Source organism: Nilaparvata lugens, chromosome 4, assembly GCF_014356525.2.
Source record: "Nilaparvata lugens isolate BPH chromosome 4, ASM1435652v1, whole genome shotgun sequence".
Taxonomy (NCBI): Eukaryota; Metazoa; Arthropoda; class Insecta; order Hemiptera; family Delphacidae; genus Nilaparvata; species Nilaparvata lugens.
Genome location: NC_052507.1, coordinates 15,449,822 through 15,469,609, shown reverse-complemented (window position 1 = coordinate 15,469,609; position 19,788 = coordinate 15,449,822). Strand labels below are relative to the sequence as shown.

At 30.7% G+C, this 19,788-nt stretch overlaps 1 protein-coding gene across 2 annotated transcripts in view; it reads right to left on the bottom strand.

Annotated features, from left to right (window-relative positions):
• Positions 1 to 19,520, bottom strand: part of LOC111045030 — a 28,655-nt gene extending 9,135 nt beyond the window's left edge. Inside the window, exons 1-10 of one of the 2 annotated variants that reach the window (XM_039426742.1) lie at positions 19,463 to 19,520; positions 18,439 to 18,680; positions 17,875 to 18,084; positions 15,896 to 16,057; positions 14,554 to 14,675; positions 13,892 to 14,089; positions 11,978 to 12,128; positions 10,644 to 10,709; positions 8,749 to 8,806; positions 982 to 1,223 (exon numbers count right to left, since the gene is read on the bottom strand). In XM_039426742.1, coding sequence (XP_039282676.1) covers positions 982 to 1,223; positions 8,749 to 8,806; positions 10,644 to 10,709; positions 11,978 to 12,128; positions 13,892 to 14,089; positions 14,554 to 14,675; positions 15,896 to 15,968 — 910 coding nt within the window. In that variant the 5' untranslated portion in view covers positions 15,969 to 16,057; positions 17,875 to 18,084; positions 18,439 to 18,680; positions 19,463 to 19,520. The remainder of the gene's footprint in view (positions 1 to 981; positions 1,224 to 8,748; positions 8,807 to 10,643; positions 10,710 to 11,977; positions 12,129 to 13,891; positions 14,090 to 14,553; positions 14,676 to 15,895; positions 16,058 to 17,874; positions 18,085 to 18,438; positions 18,681 to 19,462) is intronic. The other variant, XM_039426743.1, reaches the window with a different exon arrangement.
• Between the last annotated feature and the right edge of the window lie 268 nt (positions 19,521 to 19,788).

Below are 19,788 nucleotides of genomic sequence, written 5' to 3'. Positions count from 1 at the left end.
AAAGAGCGATAAAAAATATAATATAAAAATAGAACAATAATTGAAATCAATAAAATATCACAGGCTAAACTTTATATTCTAGATTTGTGGCACGAATCATTACCATGTGCCTTTATCTTAAAATCATATGCATTCTTTTGCATGTAGCTGCGATATGCGCTTGCTAATACTTGTCGACTTGGACAATTCAATCAAAAATGTGTGCTTTAAGATCAGCTTGATAAATTAGCCACTAATAATCCAAATATATATATTAAAATCTCTAGTACTTAGTAGATTTCTTTGTATCGAATATATATTTTTTATCTCAGGGTGCAAGATTCGGCACCTGACGGAATAGGTAGAGCCATTCATCTAGTGAATTAGAGCTAAGATAAACTATCGCAAATTATATTGCAAAAATTAAATATCATATGCATATGTTTTACTAGCCTAGATTTTGTACTTCTTTGATTTAATAGAAATTTCTGAAATATTGATCTATATTTTTCTTTCAATAAAATACCTTGAATACTAATTTTACTTGCGCAAGTATTACTCTTATTAATTTCTTAATTTATAATAAAAACCCTTTCGGCGAGCTAGCTTTGATCATCAGATTAATTCGAAGCACTAGGGCGCCCATCACTAATTCAATATTAATCACTCACGTGTCGAAAATCTTCTTGTAAGCCGCCGAATTACATATATATCCTAAATACTGTACATGCATATATCGGAATACATATCTAAAAATGTATGAATTCATGGCCACTTATTTTTATTTATAAAAAAGAATTAAAATACCCTTTTTTGAAATTAATAGGTAATTGTATTTTCAATCTATTATTTTATCAATTTCAAAAAATGGTAATATAATTCTATTTTATAAAAAAGAAAAGAAAAATGAATACATTTCTATACACTTGTTCCACAAAATGAATGAAATACACTGATGTGAAATGAGAAAAATCGGAATAAATGTGTTATAAGAATACTCACTAATGCACACATTATTGGGTGGGTACCACTGCCCATCATAGCAGACCATGTAATGCTCTCCTTGCCAAGAGGTACTCTCTCTTGCTCCATCAGCACACTCAATGTGCACCACTGCTCCATTTCCATCCACTACTGAATTCGGCTGTAGGTTTTCTTTTTCCGATTCAGTTTTCTTCTCGAAATAGATTGTGTTCGGTGCTGATGGAATCCGACATGATTTTGTCCTAGTTGAATGTTTAGATCTACAATAAGATAATATAAATATATTGGATAATAGAATGCATTTTCTTGCAGGAAACAGTGATTATAAAGAATGAATTATTTACAATAATATTATTATAGTTCTTTAAAATATGTTGACACATTAAGCAAAGCAAATTTAAATTCTTCTGAGTCTTTCCTTGAAAGTCTTTGAATGTTAGTTTTTCTCAATGAAATTTAAATACTTTTTACATATTATTCGTTCAATGTGGAACGGGAGTAGGTCAGCCACTGAAGGTGGCACTTGCTTTAACTTTACTTTTCAAGTTTAAAATGTTGAGACAATCAAAATAATATCCAATTTACGTTATTTGGTGCATTAATAATTGTTTGAGCACTCAATTTCGTATTCTTCATGTCAAAATTGTTTATAGGAATGGTGTAAAAATTTTGTGTTGCTAGCGACTGGCTTTCGCCATTGTTGATTTTCATAGTCTATTTTAGGTTTGATTACTTTTTGGAATTAAATTATATATTCAATTGTAATTACAAAGGATGCTGGTTGTTATTCGTTCTGTGTATTTCGAAATAATCATGGTTAAAGATTAAAGATTAGTGAATGAACACCTTTAGTGAGTGACATACACCCTGTGGAACTATTACACGACCCTCATCCTTCTCCCTAAGCAATATAATTTTGATTGATATTTAAAATTACTTAAGGAAAGTTTTTAATATCATCATAATATATGTTTGTGTTGATTTTATGGGGGAATGAGCCCACTACTATCCTTACAGCCTTCATTAAACAAGAAGCCCATGCAAGAGCACCTATATATGTAGAGAATCCTTTGCAGGTATATAAAATATTCAATAATAATTAATTATTTATAAAATATAATTATCATTCGAAGAATATTATTATCAATAAATTTATTCTCAATTAATATACCATGTATTCTTTTTATTGAAATGTATGTATGAGTGCGCGGTATAGCAGTTGGCTTGAATTTTTTGACCCGAAGCGCCCTTATTCAAGGGGCAGAAATTCGTGTTCTATACGTCATTGGCGTGAGGATTCAATTCTACCGGGCGATAATATGCTTTCTAATCTTTAAAATGATTGAATCTTAGCAATAATTATATTCATCTATGAGAAAGGAATTGTAATATTACATTTTTTCTCACATTTGAATCGAATCTTCAATTCGAGATCTATGGAACTTTATAGTAAATGTCAGAGTCATCAATAGACGGACAAATTTTTTGACGGAGAATTTATTATCGTAAATGTTTGTTGCATTGTTCCATGGTGTCACCGAGGCAGGGTTAACAAATTACTAGATAAATGGTTTATTTAAATCGAGATATGTATAAAAATTTAAAATAACATTTTCAAAATAAAGTTTTATTGAGAACAGATGTAGAATGTGAATTCTAAACTTATAAGTTATAATTTTTTGGTGACGTGTCTGTAAAAATCGATACTGAACAAGGCGTTGTCTTCGTGACTTGCAACTTGTGGCTTTTCCTGTTCTTTCTTCTTCTGAAACCATGGCTGGCTGTTGTTTGTGTAATTTTGTGCTCTGACTTATTGTCAGTTTAAGTGAATTTATTAATGTTTTAAATTGAGTTTTATACAAGTTTATTGTGTACTAGTTTATTATTAAATAGCGGTTGGTATTTTCAAGCCAATAACCACTGTGTTTCAACTGTAAACTAGATAAGTATTTTAGTTCGTAATAACTCTGAAATAATTAGGCTTAAGATATATTTTTCTTTGTGTATTTGTGTAAATTCATCTGAAGATTATAAGTTAATTTGCTCTGAAAACTGGATTTCTCATTCATAGGCAATAGATCCGTTCACAGTTTATCAAGAATCTATTTCATTGGAACCGACAACTATCCTTAGGTTGATAGGTGTTAAATGCTATTCCAACCGTTTAAGGAAAAATTGGTAGCACGGCAAATGTTACCCCTGTGGTGGGACCGAATTACAAAATAAATATGTCCCAAATGGTACACTATGAAATCCCTGGTTATAAAAATTATTAGTAGGATAGATATCTTGATAGGTTGTGAATGGTTTGTTGCTGAGTGGGAAGTCGGTTCAAGAGAGATCAAGTTTTAATGAATCAGTGCATATTACAAAATGGCAAACATTAAAAATGATCTGAATCTTATAGCATTCTTAAAACAAAGGTTTGATAAGCTAGATGCTAGATTTGATGAGTTAAATGCTAGATTTGATGAGCAAAATGCTAAATTTGATAAGCAAAATGCTAAGTTAGACCAAATGTTTAAAAATCAAAATGCTAGGTTTGATTATATGAAGCAAGAATGTACTAGCATTAGACTAGAGCAGGTTAGTATAAACCTTCTATTGAAAGATGTACATGAAACATTGAAAGATAGTCATGAAGATGAAAACAAATTGAAGCATGATAATAGTAGTGTTAAGATACAAGATCAACTCATTCAAGTTTCTGACAATGTAGGCCTAGTTACTGTTGTTGAAAAAGTCAACCTTAATGAGATAGTAGAATTGAGTAAAGAAGTAGGTAGGGAGTTGTCTTCACTGAAAGTCAACTATCATAAAAGTAATATTGCTACATTGAAGGTTAGGAAAACTATAAACAAAGTGAATGATTACATGAGACAGGTTTCTGTGGAGGTTAGGAATAATGTAAACAAAATGAATGTTGCTTTGAGTCAAGTTGATGAGTTCAACTTTCAACTGAGAATTGAAAAGGTGTATGCTATGCATTCTCAAGTGAACATGACCAACTTTTGCAAGCAAAACGGCTTTGTTGAAACAAATGAACCCATGAATAAAATCATGCTCTTGAAGAAAACAAAACGCAAAGTTTCCATTGATGTATTAGTATTCAAAGGTTGTTTCAAGTTGCTTATTTACAAGATGATGACTGTGAATCACATGATGAAAGGGTATTCCCCAACACACAATGATTAGGAATCCTGTGTCATGCTGGGATTCAGAATAGCAATGACCGTAAATACTACGTATGGTAAGAGTCCATAATTGTATCTTTTTTCTTTCCTGTAGCCTTTTTTTTCTTGGCCCTTAATCTTTTCAATTTTCGATTCTTTCCTGTCTGTGTAATGTTCAGTAAAATTCTTCTATTATGCATATCTTAACCAATCTTGTCCATAGTCATTTAAATTTGTATTCTTCTGAAATAATATTAGAAGTTGAAATAGTAGCTTATTTTCCTAATCTTTAATTTGTTGATAAAACTTAACTTTTCTAAAATCTATCCATTGTAGTGTAAATAATTGTTTGCTTGTGGTATATTTTTTCATCATGTATCACTTATTTTGAAATGTGTGTTGTTTTAGGGAATTTATTTACCCAGTTTTCTATTTCTCTTTTTTGTATTTTTTAGGGAACTTATTTACCCAGTATTCATCTTGATCATCTTTGTATTATAATCTTGAAATGTTTGTACTTATTATACAGTCTTTAAATTTTAAATTATTTTAAAAAAAATAAATGGTTCAATTTAAAACGTTTTGTTATATTATTAATTGAAATAAGTTTTTGTGATAGATGTCTTTTTCTAAAATTTTTAAAACTGTTTGTTCTATAAATTTTGATATGATTGATTATCGTTTGAAATGGATGCTGGAGTGTATGTAGAATTTTTAGTGGGGTTTGTTGATTAGAATTTTGCTGGTATGTGATTGTTTTTTGAGATGGAAACCCATTATTGCCTAAAGAAGGAATAACAGAGATTATGACTTAGAGAGGCAGTAATGAGATAATATTTTTTGTGTTGATTACTTATGTTGATTGCCATAGATGCAAAATGATGATTACTTATGAATATTGATTGCCTTTGAAGCAAAATATTATTGATGTTTTGAATGGTTTCTTGTTTAATGATTGATAGTAAAGTTTTGTCATGAAATGTAGTTTGTGTTTAGAACATTGAAAAGTCGAAATAAACTGTAGTATCCAACAAACGATGATTAACAATATTAAATAATTTGCTTTTTATACAATTTTTGAACAAAATTAAAACTAAATAATTTTGAAACCCTGAATGATAAATCATAAATGTGAAATGAACTTGCTATAAATGCTATAAATGAAATGTTATATTAAATGATAATGAAATGCAGATATATTATGAAATGATTGTGAATAGAAGACCAATTGTCTGAAATTATTGAAATATGTATTGAAATTAATTTTTTGTTGTGATAATCTGATGTTTTTTACAATTTTGATAATGATACAGGGTGTTATGAAATTCTATTTCTATTTTGAAGAATGGATTAAAATTTTGATATTTGAACAGTGAATAGATGAAAATGATTTTTTTTTAAATTTATCATTGATATGTCCATATTTCACATTTATGTATTGCTGACTGTATAATAAGATGTTAACAAATTTCAATTTCATATATATTTAAAAATAATTTTCATGTGTATTAGATTGTATGGATAGCCTAATCAAGTTTTTCTTCTTAGTTTATAAGCATTTTAAGACAACAGGTACAGCACAGACATTAACATTGAAATAGTTATCATGTGAATCTCAAAATCAGTAACAAGTGAACGCCATGAAGAGTGTTAAGAACATTTGGGTGATTTTCGAACTAGTGTGACATAACTACGCCAATATCTACGCCAGAATCTACGCTGCGGCCTACACCAATAACTACGCCAATGTCAACACCAATATCAACACCAATAACTACGCCAAAATCTACGCCGATGCCTGTGCTGATGCCAACGCCAATATCAATGCCAATAGCTACGCCAATGCCTGCGCCAATGCTGATGCCAACACCAAAATCAACGCCGATGCCTGTGCTGATGTCAATGCCTGCGCCAATGCCAATAGCTACGCCAATGCCAAAATCTGTGCCAATGCTAATGCCAATGCCTGCGCCAATGCCAATGCCTGCGCCAATGCCAATATCAACGCCGATGCCAAAGCCGACACCAAAGCATACGCCAATAGCAATGCCAATGCTTATTGCTGACTCTGTATCTCAAACTTCAACACTACTGCATTACCTGGAGGTAATTGCCATCCATGTTCACATTCACAACTTTGAATTCAGAAGAATAGTCACAGTATCATGAAAGAATTGATTCAAAAAATCCTCTCCTAAATTATTCCTGTATGCAGAACTCTAAACCTTGAAAGCTGAAATATCAAAAAACCAAACCTTACCTAAGTTAATCCTCACCTAAATTAATCCTGTATGCAGCGTCTATCTCTTTTCCAAAAAACGAATTACATTGTCATTTCAAGCCTGAAATGTACATTGTATAATTACAAATATGATACAAAATTTATGTGACTCTGTATTGAATTTGGAATGCAGCCGTCTACTACAAACATGAAGCAATGCTAACTGAGATGTCATCTGTATTGAATTTGGAATGCAGCCGTCTACTACAAACATGAAGCAATGCTAACTGAGATGTCACCTGTCACCTGTATTACAAATATGATACAAAATTTATGTGACTCTGTATTGAATTTGGAATGCAGCCGTCTACTACAAACATGAAGCAATGCTAACTGAGATGTCATCTGTATTGAATTTGGAATGCAGCCGTCTACTACAAACATGAAGCAATGCTAACTGAGATGTCACCTGTATCGAGTTTGGAATGCAGCCGTCTACTACAAACATGAAGCAATGCTAACTGAGATGTCACCTGTATCGAGTTTGATATGCATCAGTCGACTACAAGTATCAGCTCAACACTACGTGCATCCAGATCAGCCCAACACTTAACGTCATCACATTGGAGTCACACTTAACTGAAAATCATACTGAGTGCCTTAACGGACTGTTTTCCAAAATGTGCATCAATAAAATCAACTGCGTCAATAGTGAAAGAAATGAACATTTTTTGATTTATTGAAATTTTATGTGAAAATTAAATGTAACAATTCATCAATTCATTTAAAAAAAAAAAATAATAATAATAATAATTTTTTTATTCAACATACTAAAATTTTTTTATGCAATAAAAATTAAATTTTTCTATCTATTAAATTTATGTGCAATTTCAAAAAACTATTCTTTACATATTAAACTTTCTGTTGAGATATTTTTCTTCAAATTATAAAACTAAATCGAAAGTAATATTGATATTCTATATTTTGAGATATTGTTTGGAAACATATAACAAACGCTATTGATGAATTTTTATAATAATTTTCAATATTTTTGGATGACATGTAATGTTTTTCTAGAAAAAATTGTTACTGTTCTCGAATTTAAATTTCAACAATTTTCATTAGGGTCAATGTAAATTTTTTTTCTTTAAATTTTCAAACAGTAAAATTTTTTTATGTCAAGAGGGGGGTATTTGTAATATTACATTTTTTCTCACATTTGAATCGAATCTTCAATTCGAGATCTATGGAACTTTATAGTAAATGTCAGAGTCATCAATAGACGGACAAATTTTTTGACGGAGAATTTATTATCGTAAATGTTTGTTGCATTGTTCCATGGTGTCACCGAGGCAGGGTTAACAAATTACTAGATAAATGGTTTATTTAAATCAAGATATGTATAAAAATTTAAAATAACATTTTCAAAATAAAGTTTTATTGAGAACAGATGTAGAATGTGAATTCTAAACTTATAAGTTATAATTTTTTGGTGACGTGTCTGTAAAAATCGATACTGAACAAGGCGTTGTCTTTGTGACTTGCAACTTGTGGCTTTTCCTGTTCTTTCTTCTTCTGAAAACATGGCTGGCTGTTGTTTGTGTAATTTTGTGCTCTGACTTATTGTCAGTTTAAGTGAATTTATTAATGTTTTAAATTGAGTTTTATACAAGTTTATTGTGTACTAGTTTATTATTAAATAGCGGTTGGTATTTTCAAGCCAATAGCCACTGTGTTTCAACTGTAAACTAGATAAGTATTTTAGTTCGTAATAAATCTGAAATAATTAGGCTTAAGATATATTTTTCTTTGTGTATTTGTGTAAATTCATCTGAAGATTATAAGTTAATTTGCTCTGAAAACTGGATTTCTCATTCATAGGCAATAGATCCGTTCACAGTTTATCAAGAATCTATTTCATTGGAACCGACAACTATCCTTAGGTTGATAGGTGTTAAATGCTATTCCAACCGTTTAAGGAAAAATTGGTAGCATGGCAGAATATTCAACATTTAAATCTATAGGCTTATTGCCCTGCTACATTAATCACTCCATCCAATAATTTTTTTTTCAAGAATATCCAAATCAAACTATAGACGTGATGTGTTCTAGAAAGAATGAATGATTGACTGTTTTTACGTTGATCTTATGGGACACTGAATTGATGTCGAAACTTCGGCCAACTTCTAGTATGCACTCTTAATTAATCCACATGGTATATTTATGATTTGGCTTAACTTACCAATAATAGAATTCTCTTCACATTTTTAGTGGTTGACAGTAAAATAAGATACATTTTTTTAACATTCAAACAAAAATTGCAAGGTCTAAAAAGAAAGATATCTATCTATATAGACCATGAAACATGGTGCAGCACGGTACTTATCTTACTTTATTACATTTCCATTTGATATGCGTGTTGAGGATATTGATTCAGAAGATAAAACACCTGTAAAGGTAAATATAGCTTTATATTGGAATTGAAGGAAATATTCAAATAAGAAAATGATATTTTTTTTAATAGTATAAAATGGACCTTCAATCATCTTGTATAAACCCCAAGTTTCTCTTGAAAAATCTATATTTTTCCACTTTTACATGCAATGTAAAATACCTATTCAGCATCCTGAATATGTTAAAAATATTTAACACAATGCTATTTTCGCAGTTGTTGGAGGCATTACCAGTACTTCAAATATTGATCAAATTTACTAATTTATATAGAATTATAAATTAATTTTGTAAAGATAAACGACAAAAATAAACATATTTAATTCAATTATATAAGAAGCCCCATGCTTCCATTTCCAAAATCTTGTACGTTAACGTTAGAATCTTATCCAATACGGTGTGTTACAGAATCTCATATAATATAGGATGGCACAGAAATAATAAAGCCTACTGTAATATTAAATGAAAAAGACTAAGAAATTGTCAAAAAATCACAGATTTCTCTGAGATTGAGAGTTTATCAGAGATTGACAATGGTGTAATAACCGAAACCGGTCTTTCTAAGTAGCCTATCAATAAATCTGTACGTGGTTTTTTGACAATTTCTTAGTCTTTTTCATTTAATATGAATTATTACCACTATATCAACTCCTCAACTACACAAAACCCTACTGTAATAACTCCCAACTTTAAAAATAATTTAGTACACTTCAGAGACTTTCTGTATTGTCTTACCTGAAACTAGAATAATGACAAATATCTTGTAGCCTCCATACATGACTGCTTTCAATGTAGAAAAATCAATACCCTTCGTATAATAAATAGTAATGGAAATAATGTTTGAACTATTTATGTTCGAACCACACAAGAACTCGATCTGATTTCCTCACTAATGGTTTGATCTAATTATGTACCTAGTAGAAAGATTCTCCAATATCAAACCAAGTATTGTGTTTGAAGTTTAGCAAATAGTATCTGTACATGACAGTTCAGGAAATATCAACTTATAACATATAAATAAGTAGGTAGTATGGTTTCACACTTCCTGAAGGAAATTCTTGAACCAATTGTGTTTCAAAACATCCCGTTTGAGATAAGAAGAAATAACAACATTTTTACAGAATAAATTTTCCACTTTTCAAAAACTATCAAGTTTATTGAATTTGATTATTCGCAAATTCATTGAAAGTATTTTTCTTTAGTAGAGGAATAATTATTGCTGTTTCCATGGAATACAACAATTTGGTCATAATTATTAACCATAGTAAAGGATCTAATAATATTATAGATTCGTCAATTTTCAATGAGGAGTAAATTCATTAATTTGAAATATACAACATTTGTGGAGCTCATCATTTGATAAATCCTATGATTTATCATTTCTTCATTTTCATGAAGATATAACATATCTTTATAGAAAAAAATCATATCTCTCATAGCAAGTAATTACAGATCTTTGCAAATTAATTTCAACAGTTGGAATTTTAAATATAATGACTATATTAGTAACTTTGTTATTTCATTTTCTGATAGGACCGGTTTCGAGTATTCATTCTAGAAGTTACTAGTAATTATATATAATAAGGTCCTGCAGTCCTGAAACATAATAAATGGAAAAATGTAAAGGAATATGAATTACTTTAGAGCTGTAGACGGTTGATGCTCTTGGCAGATTTTGGATAACTTTTAAACTTCATTAAAATACTAAATACAGAAATTTGCAAGATATAATTAAATATTTTGGCTTTTATCTAGATCTAGGTCTATTGACTGCATTAAATTTTTGAAAAACGTAACATGAAATTTGACTAATTAATGTATTCTGTGTAACTTACTTGGGAACAGAGCGAGGGAGGAGTCAGGGAATCGTAAAGAGTGAAGATGAATCTCAAAGTAACAGCCAAACAAAAGAAAGTTGAATTAATATTTTTAATAATGTAGTTTGAGTACCGTAAACTTTATACAATTTCCAAGCAAGATTTGCCAAAAGCTTACAAATTCCTTTCTAAAAAGCACAATTATTTCAATTTATTACAAAAATAACCACTAGTACCTTTTTTATTTTATTTATCTTCATTGAACTTGAAAGTAGCCCTAACAATAAATACAATGATTATTTCAATTTTTTGTGTAATAAGCTCAGCATGGCAAAACAATATTTGTAACTGCGTTTTCATCCTACTCATTGTTATTTTTCTGAGCCTATAGAATAGAATAGAAAAGAATAGAATAGAATAATCATTTTATTCAACAATAATACAGAAAATTTCCATACAGTTGAATAACGTCAGGAAGATTTACAGTCAAAAACTAAGATTAATAGATATTATACAAATGCTAGTGCTTTAAAAAACCTAAACGGTTTAAGACTGACTCAAGATTTTAAGTAAAGTTAAATTTTAACACGACTTATCAAGTTATTGTAAAAGGCTAGCATTGAAAGTGCAGCTTCTCTATCCCTCACCCCTTGGAAGATACTGACTGACTCATGAATGCCAATCAGAATTCCAATCAGGTAGTAGACATCTGCTGTTCCATTGTGGTATATAACAGAGCTACCATAGAGACTATCTGGAAAACTTCCTGTAACAGGCAAATGTATTTACTATTCTAATATTTCAATAAATAATAATTATCAAGAATTCCTAGCATAATGATTGGGGAAAGAGTAGTGGATACTGCTGTTTATACTTTATTTTGTGATTGAATATGTGTTAGGCCGGTATATATTTATAATGAATACAGTAACAAAGCTTGGCAGAATGAATGTGAAAAATTAATATTCAGCACTATTATAAAATATCAAGTGACCTAATTTTATCTGTTGATTACATAGGTAATAGTTTACATAGGCTAGGAGTAGTTTGTTGATTCAGTAGTTTTGGATGGACATGGCTGTCTAAAAACAGTCATTGAGTAATGTCAGAGGCTCAGAAATCGATCAGGTCCAGTTCTACCTGAAAACACTCACCAGACCGGAGTCAGTCGTCAAGTCACTCAATATCAATTTATTATTTTAGCTTTTGATGACTTGATTCAAATTATTTCTTCTGTACCTTTTTTAACCAGGAATAATTTTTATTCAAGTAGTACCTAACTCAACATATACCAAATAACTTAATAACTATTTTTCAAGTTAATCAATAACATTTCTTCTTTTGATACTTACTATCTGTACAGAAACGTCCAAACTTTCTTATCTCCTTCTCCAACTCAGCATCATGTTTTTTCAGTTTGAAAATCCGAGCTTTGCATTCTTCATTTTCATAAAATATTGAGTTGTATGATGTCTGGTTTGTATTTCGATCCCAACCGCATAACTTGAAAATAATAGCACAGTGGTTCGGTACGGTAACTATAATAGAATATCACTCACAAACACAACAGTATTTCATGAAAGGTCTATTATTAAGTTTCTATGATAATCAAGCCTCAAGTTTCTCAGAATTGAAATTTGGTACTTGTACCGAAAGTGAAGAAAATGTATTGAAGGCTATTCAAGTAGTGTGTTTGGCGAACCCACTATTGAAAAACAAAATTGTAATTTATTATCTAGAGACTAATGTATGGTGAACCCACTATTAAAAAAAGGGTAACTTATTATTCAGACAAAATAATAAAAGCTTTACAGTAATATAAGGCTGATAAGTGAATACAGAAAAGTAAAATGCAGAGGAGGCCTTTTGATATAATTCAAAATCCAAGCTGCAGTAGGTCTAGGCCTATATAATACTTTACGGTACGGCAAAAAGGACATCGCTATAAATATTTATAACATGTCTGTTATCAGAAAAGCTTCTTATTCGAAGGCTACCGCAGTTTACTTGTTATCACAATGTAACATTGCCATATACTTTAATCCATTATTTTCTCGTTTAAAATAATCAATTAAATTTTACTAAGCAAGAATTTATATTTTCCAATAATTTCATAATGAATTTTCATAATTAAGATGAACTATTTCATTTATTCATTATTAACTGTACATTTTTAAAAGACGATCTGGCAACAGAGCAAAGCAAGAAAAAGATAGCGCTATCTGCTTTGTTGAATGATAAGACAAAGATAGCAATACCGTACCATTGCTAATCAAACACTGCCATTAAAACGAGGAGCTCAGATGGAGTGATCCGTGATCTATAAATAGTGTATAGCGTGCTTGCAAAGCAGCCTAGAGATACCGGATTCAAACCCACTTATCATCAAAAGTTTTTAACCAGATCACTTCCATGTTATCGGATGGGTACGTTAAATTGTCGATTTCGGCTGAAGTATGACAGTCATAAAGCCCATTAACGGCTGAAATAATATATTCAGGATCTTCCCGCAAGGGACTCCCCACCAACAAAAGTCATACGATCATATACTTTTTACCTAGACTAGGCCTACTATGTAATGTAGACTCTAAATGTGTATCCTACTCACATCTATATAATTATATAAAAGCGAAATGGCACTCACTCACTGACTGACTCACTCACTCACTCGCAGAACTAAAAATCTACCGAACCAAAAACGTTCAAATTTGGTAGGTATCTTCAGTTGGCCCTTTAGAGGCGCACTAAGAACGGATTTAAAAAAAAATCCAAAGATATGCCCAAGCTGGGGTGTAATCATGTTGTGTTAGAAGGAATTTGAAATAACGCCAAAGATACACCCAAAATTAGCGTTTTCTCAGTTATTCCACCAAGTAATAATCAGGAAATTTTCAAATTTGGTACAGAGGTTTAGCTAGGGTCTAAAAATTTTGTGATCAGGTGATTTTAATATTTCATCAAAGATACGCCCAAAATCAGCGTTTTTCTCAGCTTTTCTGCGTTTACTTTGACTTTCTGATGGAATGAAGCATGCTCAAATGAAAAAAATCAGTCATTTTTACTTGGCGAGCATTTCTAATTGCTGAATATACTTTTTACTTACTAGGACTACTATGCAATGTAGACTCTAAATGTGTATACTACTCACATGCCTTAATAAATTTGAATTTATTTCGAATATAAATTAAATTTAAATCATTAATTCTAATGATCATTAGATTGTTACAAATTATAATTTTTAAGAATTCAATTGACATATAGCTTACCGTTGCATTCAAATATTCTATTTCGCTGTTGAATCCTTGAGAATCGCTACATATCGGACGAACAAAGGAATTGAAGGTTATCCTCCCCTTCAAAAATACGAACGACAGAGGTTCAAGGAATTTCAATGATTTCTCTAATTCTGAAATTTTATCACCGGCCAATATGGCGTGTAAACCTTCGTTTGTAACAAAAGCTACCTGTAAAATTAATTTGATTAATTTTACACTACTACACCTATATATCTAAATTCTCCAATAACATATTGTTTTGAGTTTATACATTTTTAATTGTTATAATCTTTAATATACACTCTTCCTCTATCCCTAAAATGGACCGTGCCAAATTTTCTTTGATTAAGAAAGTTAAGTTTTTTGTCAGCGAATTCATAAAGTCGCCGCCTTTTCCTCCACACCCTCCAGTGCATGGATATATATAGGTGTTTAGTTTCAGGATAATGAGTGGAAACCCGAGATTCTATACATATTTAACAATATTTGCAAGAAACTCTGGTAGATAACTGCAATTTTCAAATTTCACTCAAGTGATAGTTGATTTTAAATTCAAATATAAATAGAACAACTACCGAAACATGAAATATTACTCCTTAAAAATTTATCAAAACAATTCTATGCACATGATTTATTTTAGTTGTATAACTCACTTCGAATTGTTGAGCGTGTATATCGTTAGTGTCATTCCAAGGCATGTAACTCTTTCCTAATCCCACTCTTAGTAAATCACTATTTATTAGAGATCCATCACTCTCTTTCACACAACGGGCCGCTGAAACAAAACAAAAAGGTATTTAATTAAGCTTGAGACACTTGTATAATGTTCTGCTTATACCATATATTAGTATATGGTATTACTATGGTATATGGTATTATATATGGTAGATTATTGTTGTGATAGAACGATTAGGGATTACAATGTGAACATTCTTCTGGTAGGTACCTAAATATTAGCTCTCCTGCTCTAGCTTATATTCTGTGCTAACAACCAACATTCCGAATAACATATAGATCTGGAAGATTCATTAACAGTAGACTTATTGATCGAAATAATCTCAATAAAATCAGGTCAATGATGATTACTATACATTAAATTAACATCCCAATTTATTCAATCAATCAATAATTTTATTCAATTCAACACAATATACATAAAAGATATCAAAATACAAAAAATCACAATCAAAAATAAATGTCTAATAAAATACGAAAACAGGCTACTAGCATTGCACTGCAGTGAAGTCATACAATTACTTATTATGCCAGTAGTGTCCCACATTTTGTACTGTATTCAATGACAAGAAGATTGAAATGTTCTGTCCAAACAATAACCTGAACATTTCTATTAGCTTTTTGTGTAGTCGAGAAGTTGATATTGTGGTAATTATTCATATTAAATAATAAGACTAAGAAATTATCAAAACCCACATATTTATTGAAAGTTAGAAAGACCGGTTTCTCTATCAGAGATAAACTCTATCAACTCTATCAGAGATAGATAGAGATAGAGATTCTGTTACCAACCAATGATTACACCATCAATGGTGTAACAACCGAAACCGGTCTTTCTAACTTTCAATAAATATGTGGTTTTTGACAATTTCCTAGTCTTCTTATTTAATTTCTATTCGCCTTTGTATTGCATTTGTATTTAATAGATTTTAAATTTCAATGAAGTATTTTAATAGAGCTACTTGACTGTTCGATTATTATGGAAAATTGATAGTATGGTACCCCTTTTTATATTTTCCATATAAACACTAGGTAGGTAGGTATTAGTTTCAAGAACTTGTCAGTCAAAAAATGTTGACACTTGAAAGTGCTCAAAACTCGCTGTGTTTATAAAAAACAATTAAAGAATGAGGCCTACTAGTAATTTAAAAAAAATTATTTGATATGCATCTGATTTTTTCTCCTTGTGGGAATGAATTTGAATTAGCATTTACTTATAATAAAATGCATTTGAATAGTGAGGCTGGTTATAATGCGGACCTGTCACAACAGTTGCTGGTGCCACCAATGTGGCACCACAAATAAATTCAAAATGCTCAGAGTCGTTCTTCATCTTGTACAGTCCAGCTTTCCATGGAGAAGCAACCAAATCATCATGTTCAGTATCATTCGAATGATAATCATGGTCGATTTCACCACAATCTGGAATGTAATAAATTTTATTTCATTTGGTGAATAATGATTAAAAGTTCAGGTTCAGATGTTTGTAAGAGATCTGTAAAGCTGCGTTTACATCAAAGTTATTGATAAAATGTTAATAGCTTAATCCTTATAGATTCTATTAGATTGAACATAACTTATCATACACATGATGAATATATGTGTTTGTCAAGTTCCGTTCAATCTAATAGAATCTATAAGGATTAAGTTATTAACATTGTGTTGAAAACTTTGGTGTAAACGCAGCTTAAGGGTTTTCAGAAGTCCAATATTGATAATCACAGGAGGCTGTAAGAAAGTAGTTTATTGAATAAAGATGCATCTTAATGGGGATACTTTAATTTTATAGAAAAATACCACAGTAGTAAGCTACACTTCTGTTTTACTAGTCGTGTTTATATGCTAACATTAAAACTAATCACCAATACTGTACTATTTAAATTATTATTCTAAATAGTGCAGATCGTTTGTTTCTTTCTTAGATTCTTTATTTAAAAAAAATCAGAAATATAGGTATTTTGTTTAAATTGTCGAGTAATAGCCAAAATCATGTAAGCTATATAATTAATTAAAATGTTCCTATTTTTAATCAAATAGATTAATGGTACTGCTGTACCATCTACAGCTGTGTATCTTCATTGCAACTTTTCTTTCCCATCTGGAAATTGGTGATGCACCCAAATTACAAATAACATAATATAATAATTATGAAAATGCTGAATTCATAATTCGTGTCATGAGAGGTACATATAAAATTTCTTACCTTCTTTATTAATTAATTTATTAACAGATAGAGTTTGTAACATGTGAAGTACAGGGACCGGCATATTAATCTGACGATTTTGTAGTAATTGTTATGTTTGAACCACTGTCATTGAAAAGGCGGGAACGTTATACATCGACAGATCTATTCTAGCCATTTTAGTAGCCAGTATGTCGTGGACAAGTGAACATCAAGCGATTATTGTGATTGAAGCTTATTTTAAAAATGATGACTCAGTTATTTTAACACAGCGTTTATGTCGCAGACATTTTAATAATTAAAATGACACGCGCCTGTTCCCAGTAGGAATACGATGTTGTTATGGGTGAACAATTTCAGGAGAACGTTGTCCGTTTTAAAAACGAAACAAACAGGACGAAAACGAACCGTGAGTAGCTGTTACACGGTCTCCAACGAAACGTTCAGCAACGAAACATGCTGTTGCGCTAGCCATTTCTGATCGAAGTGTACTTCGAATTCTTCATTCCGACCTAGAATTCCATCCGTATAAGATAATGTTAGTGCAACAACTTAATGCGAATTATTGGGCACATTACAAAGCCGCTTGCGAGATCATTCTTGAAAATGTCCACCAAGGATGCCGTTATTCTTTCAAGTGAGGAGGAATATTTCCATTCTTGGGGATTTGTGAATAAACAAAATTACCGTTATATAGCCAATAAAACACAGAACTAAAGAAGGTCATTCAACGAGAAATTGAAGCAATTCCACAAGTGATGATTGAGCGAGCAATTGCAAATTTTAGAATTAGGTTAAGTGAGTGTGTGAAAAGTAACGGAAATCATTTGGATGATATAATCTACAAATGAAAAACTTTGTGAGTAATCTATGTAATTCAATATAAATAACAAAATTTGATATTATATTATATGATTTAATAGTTATTATCCACACTTAAGTTATTATCCCTCAAAAATCGTTAGGTTTTTATGCCGGGCTCTGTACAATATTGTGTACGATACCATGCATCAGAAATTTGTACATAACGATTTTATTACCACTTTAACTTTATTACCATTGAATCAGTCGACATAATCAAAGCTCCATTCGCCATTATCTTCACATATGTTTGGTGGAGGATTAGACTCGTCCACATAGCCTGATTTACATTTGCGCGTGGCCACAGTGCGAGGCTCAATGTTCTCTTCACAGGATACTGGTTGACCATTTAGAGTGCATTTGAACTCTGAGTTCAGATTCAGATCACTTAAGGCCGGACAAAGCTCTGAAATCAGACAAAGGTCGACTCAGAAAAAAATAATCATTTTGAATTCATCAACATATCCTCTAGTCTATCAAATAGCTTCCAATCAATTTATACATAAACATAATTGAAAATATTACATGTAAGAAAAAAAGAATGATTATAATATATTTTATAATAAAATATAAAATGTGATGAATAATTGACAATGGAAATCACAAGAAGATTCATAATTGATTTTGAACTATTGATAATATGCATGATTCAATTTCCAATAAATCAAATTTATATAATATATGAGGAAAAAAATTTACTTCCAGATAGTAATTTTGAATGTCTGAATAGAAAATTTTCAAAATCCACAAAGATACTCACTAATGCACACATTATTGGGTGGGTACCACTGCCCATCATAGCAGACCATGTAATGCTCTCCTTGCCAAGAGGTACTCTCTCTTGCTCTATCACCACATTCAATGTGCACCACTGCTCCATTTCCATCCACTACTGAATTCGGCTGTAGGTTTTCTTTCTCCGATTCGGATTTCTTCTGGAAATAGATTGTGTTCGGTGCTGATGGTATCTGACAAGATCTGGTTCCCTTCAATGGTTTGGATCTATAAATATATATTGCAATAATAATTACAACACATTTCTATAGAATCCACAGGATTTAGAAAATATAATAAGTTTGTATTTGATTTCACTGAAAAGAACAAGCAGCACTAAAGCAGACAACTGACAATCTTAAAAATGGAGGAAAAGTAATCCTGTTCTTTATGTTTAGATGCTCATATCGCAAAAAGTAGAAATTATTTAAAAAAAAATCCTATAAAATTATTTAATTTGGTAACTTGATATAGTATACAAATCGAAAAACTCAAATCATCTAAATAAATATCTATATTCGTCCAATTCTTATACAACAGATAATATAAAATATTATCAATCTAAAATAAAATTTCTATATTACATAAATCTACATAAAAATAAATTTATGTTTATTCATCCAATTATTCATCCATATTTGGTAAAAATGCTATGATAATAATAATAATAATAATACCCAAGTCCAAGCAAAGAGGATATGATGTTCTCTTTTGGTTTTTTCCTATGGTTTGAGGTACCTACCATATCTATATAATTTTGAGGTAATTGAGAAACATCAATGACAGCGGCTATTAATTTTTTCTTATACATGATGCACACTGAAAAAGCTGAAGCATCATCATGTGGAATGGCTCAATAAATTTATTTTATTGCTTTATTTTGGCCTGTATAAAAAACCTGAATTAGTAAAGATAGTAAAATATAGCCTAGTAATAATATTTCTATTTTCCATCCAAGGATTCTACAGATTCTATATTCCTCCATTTACATCATTAGGTAGCCTACTTACTTGATTAAACTTGCTTCTGATCCAGGTGTTGTTATCCTGCATCCAATACAGATTACATTAGGCCACCAGATTACATTAGGCCACCAGATTACATTAGGCCACCACTGGCAAAAGTAACACTTGAACGCCAGTAGTGAGTTCAATTGAAAAGTTATTTTATAATATTATGTACATGTACAATAACAAAAGAGTACAAGTTGAAAGAGTTAAGTTGTTATTAAAAAAAATTTACTGAAGTAGAACACAAATAGAAGAATAGAAAGAACATTGATAACAAACAAAGTAATCAAGTAATATTGAAATAGATGTTTGCTCTCACCCATTTA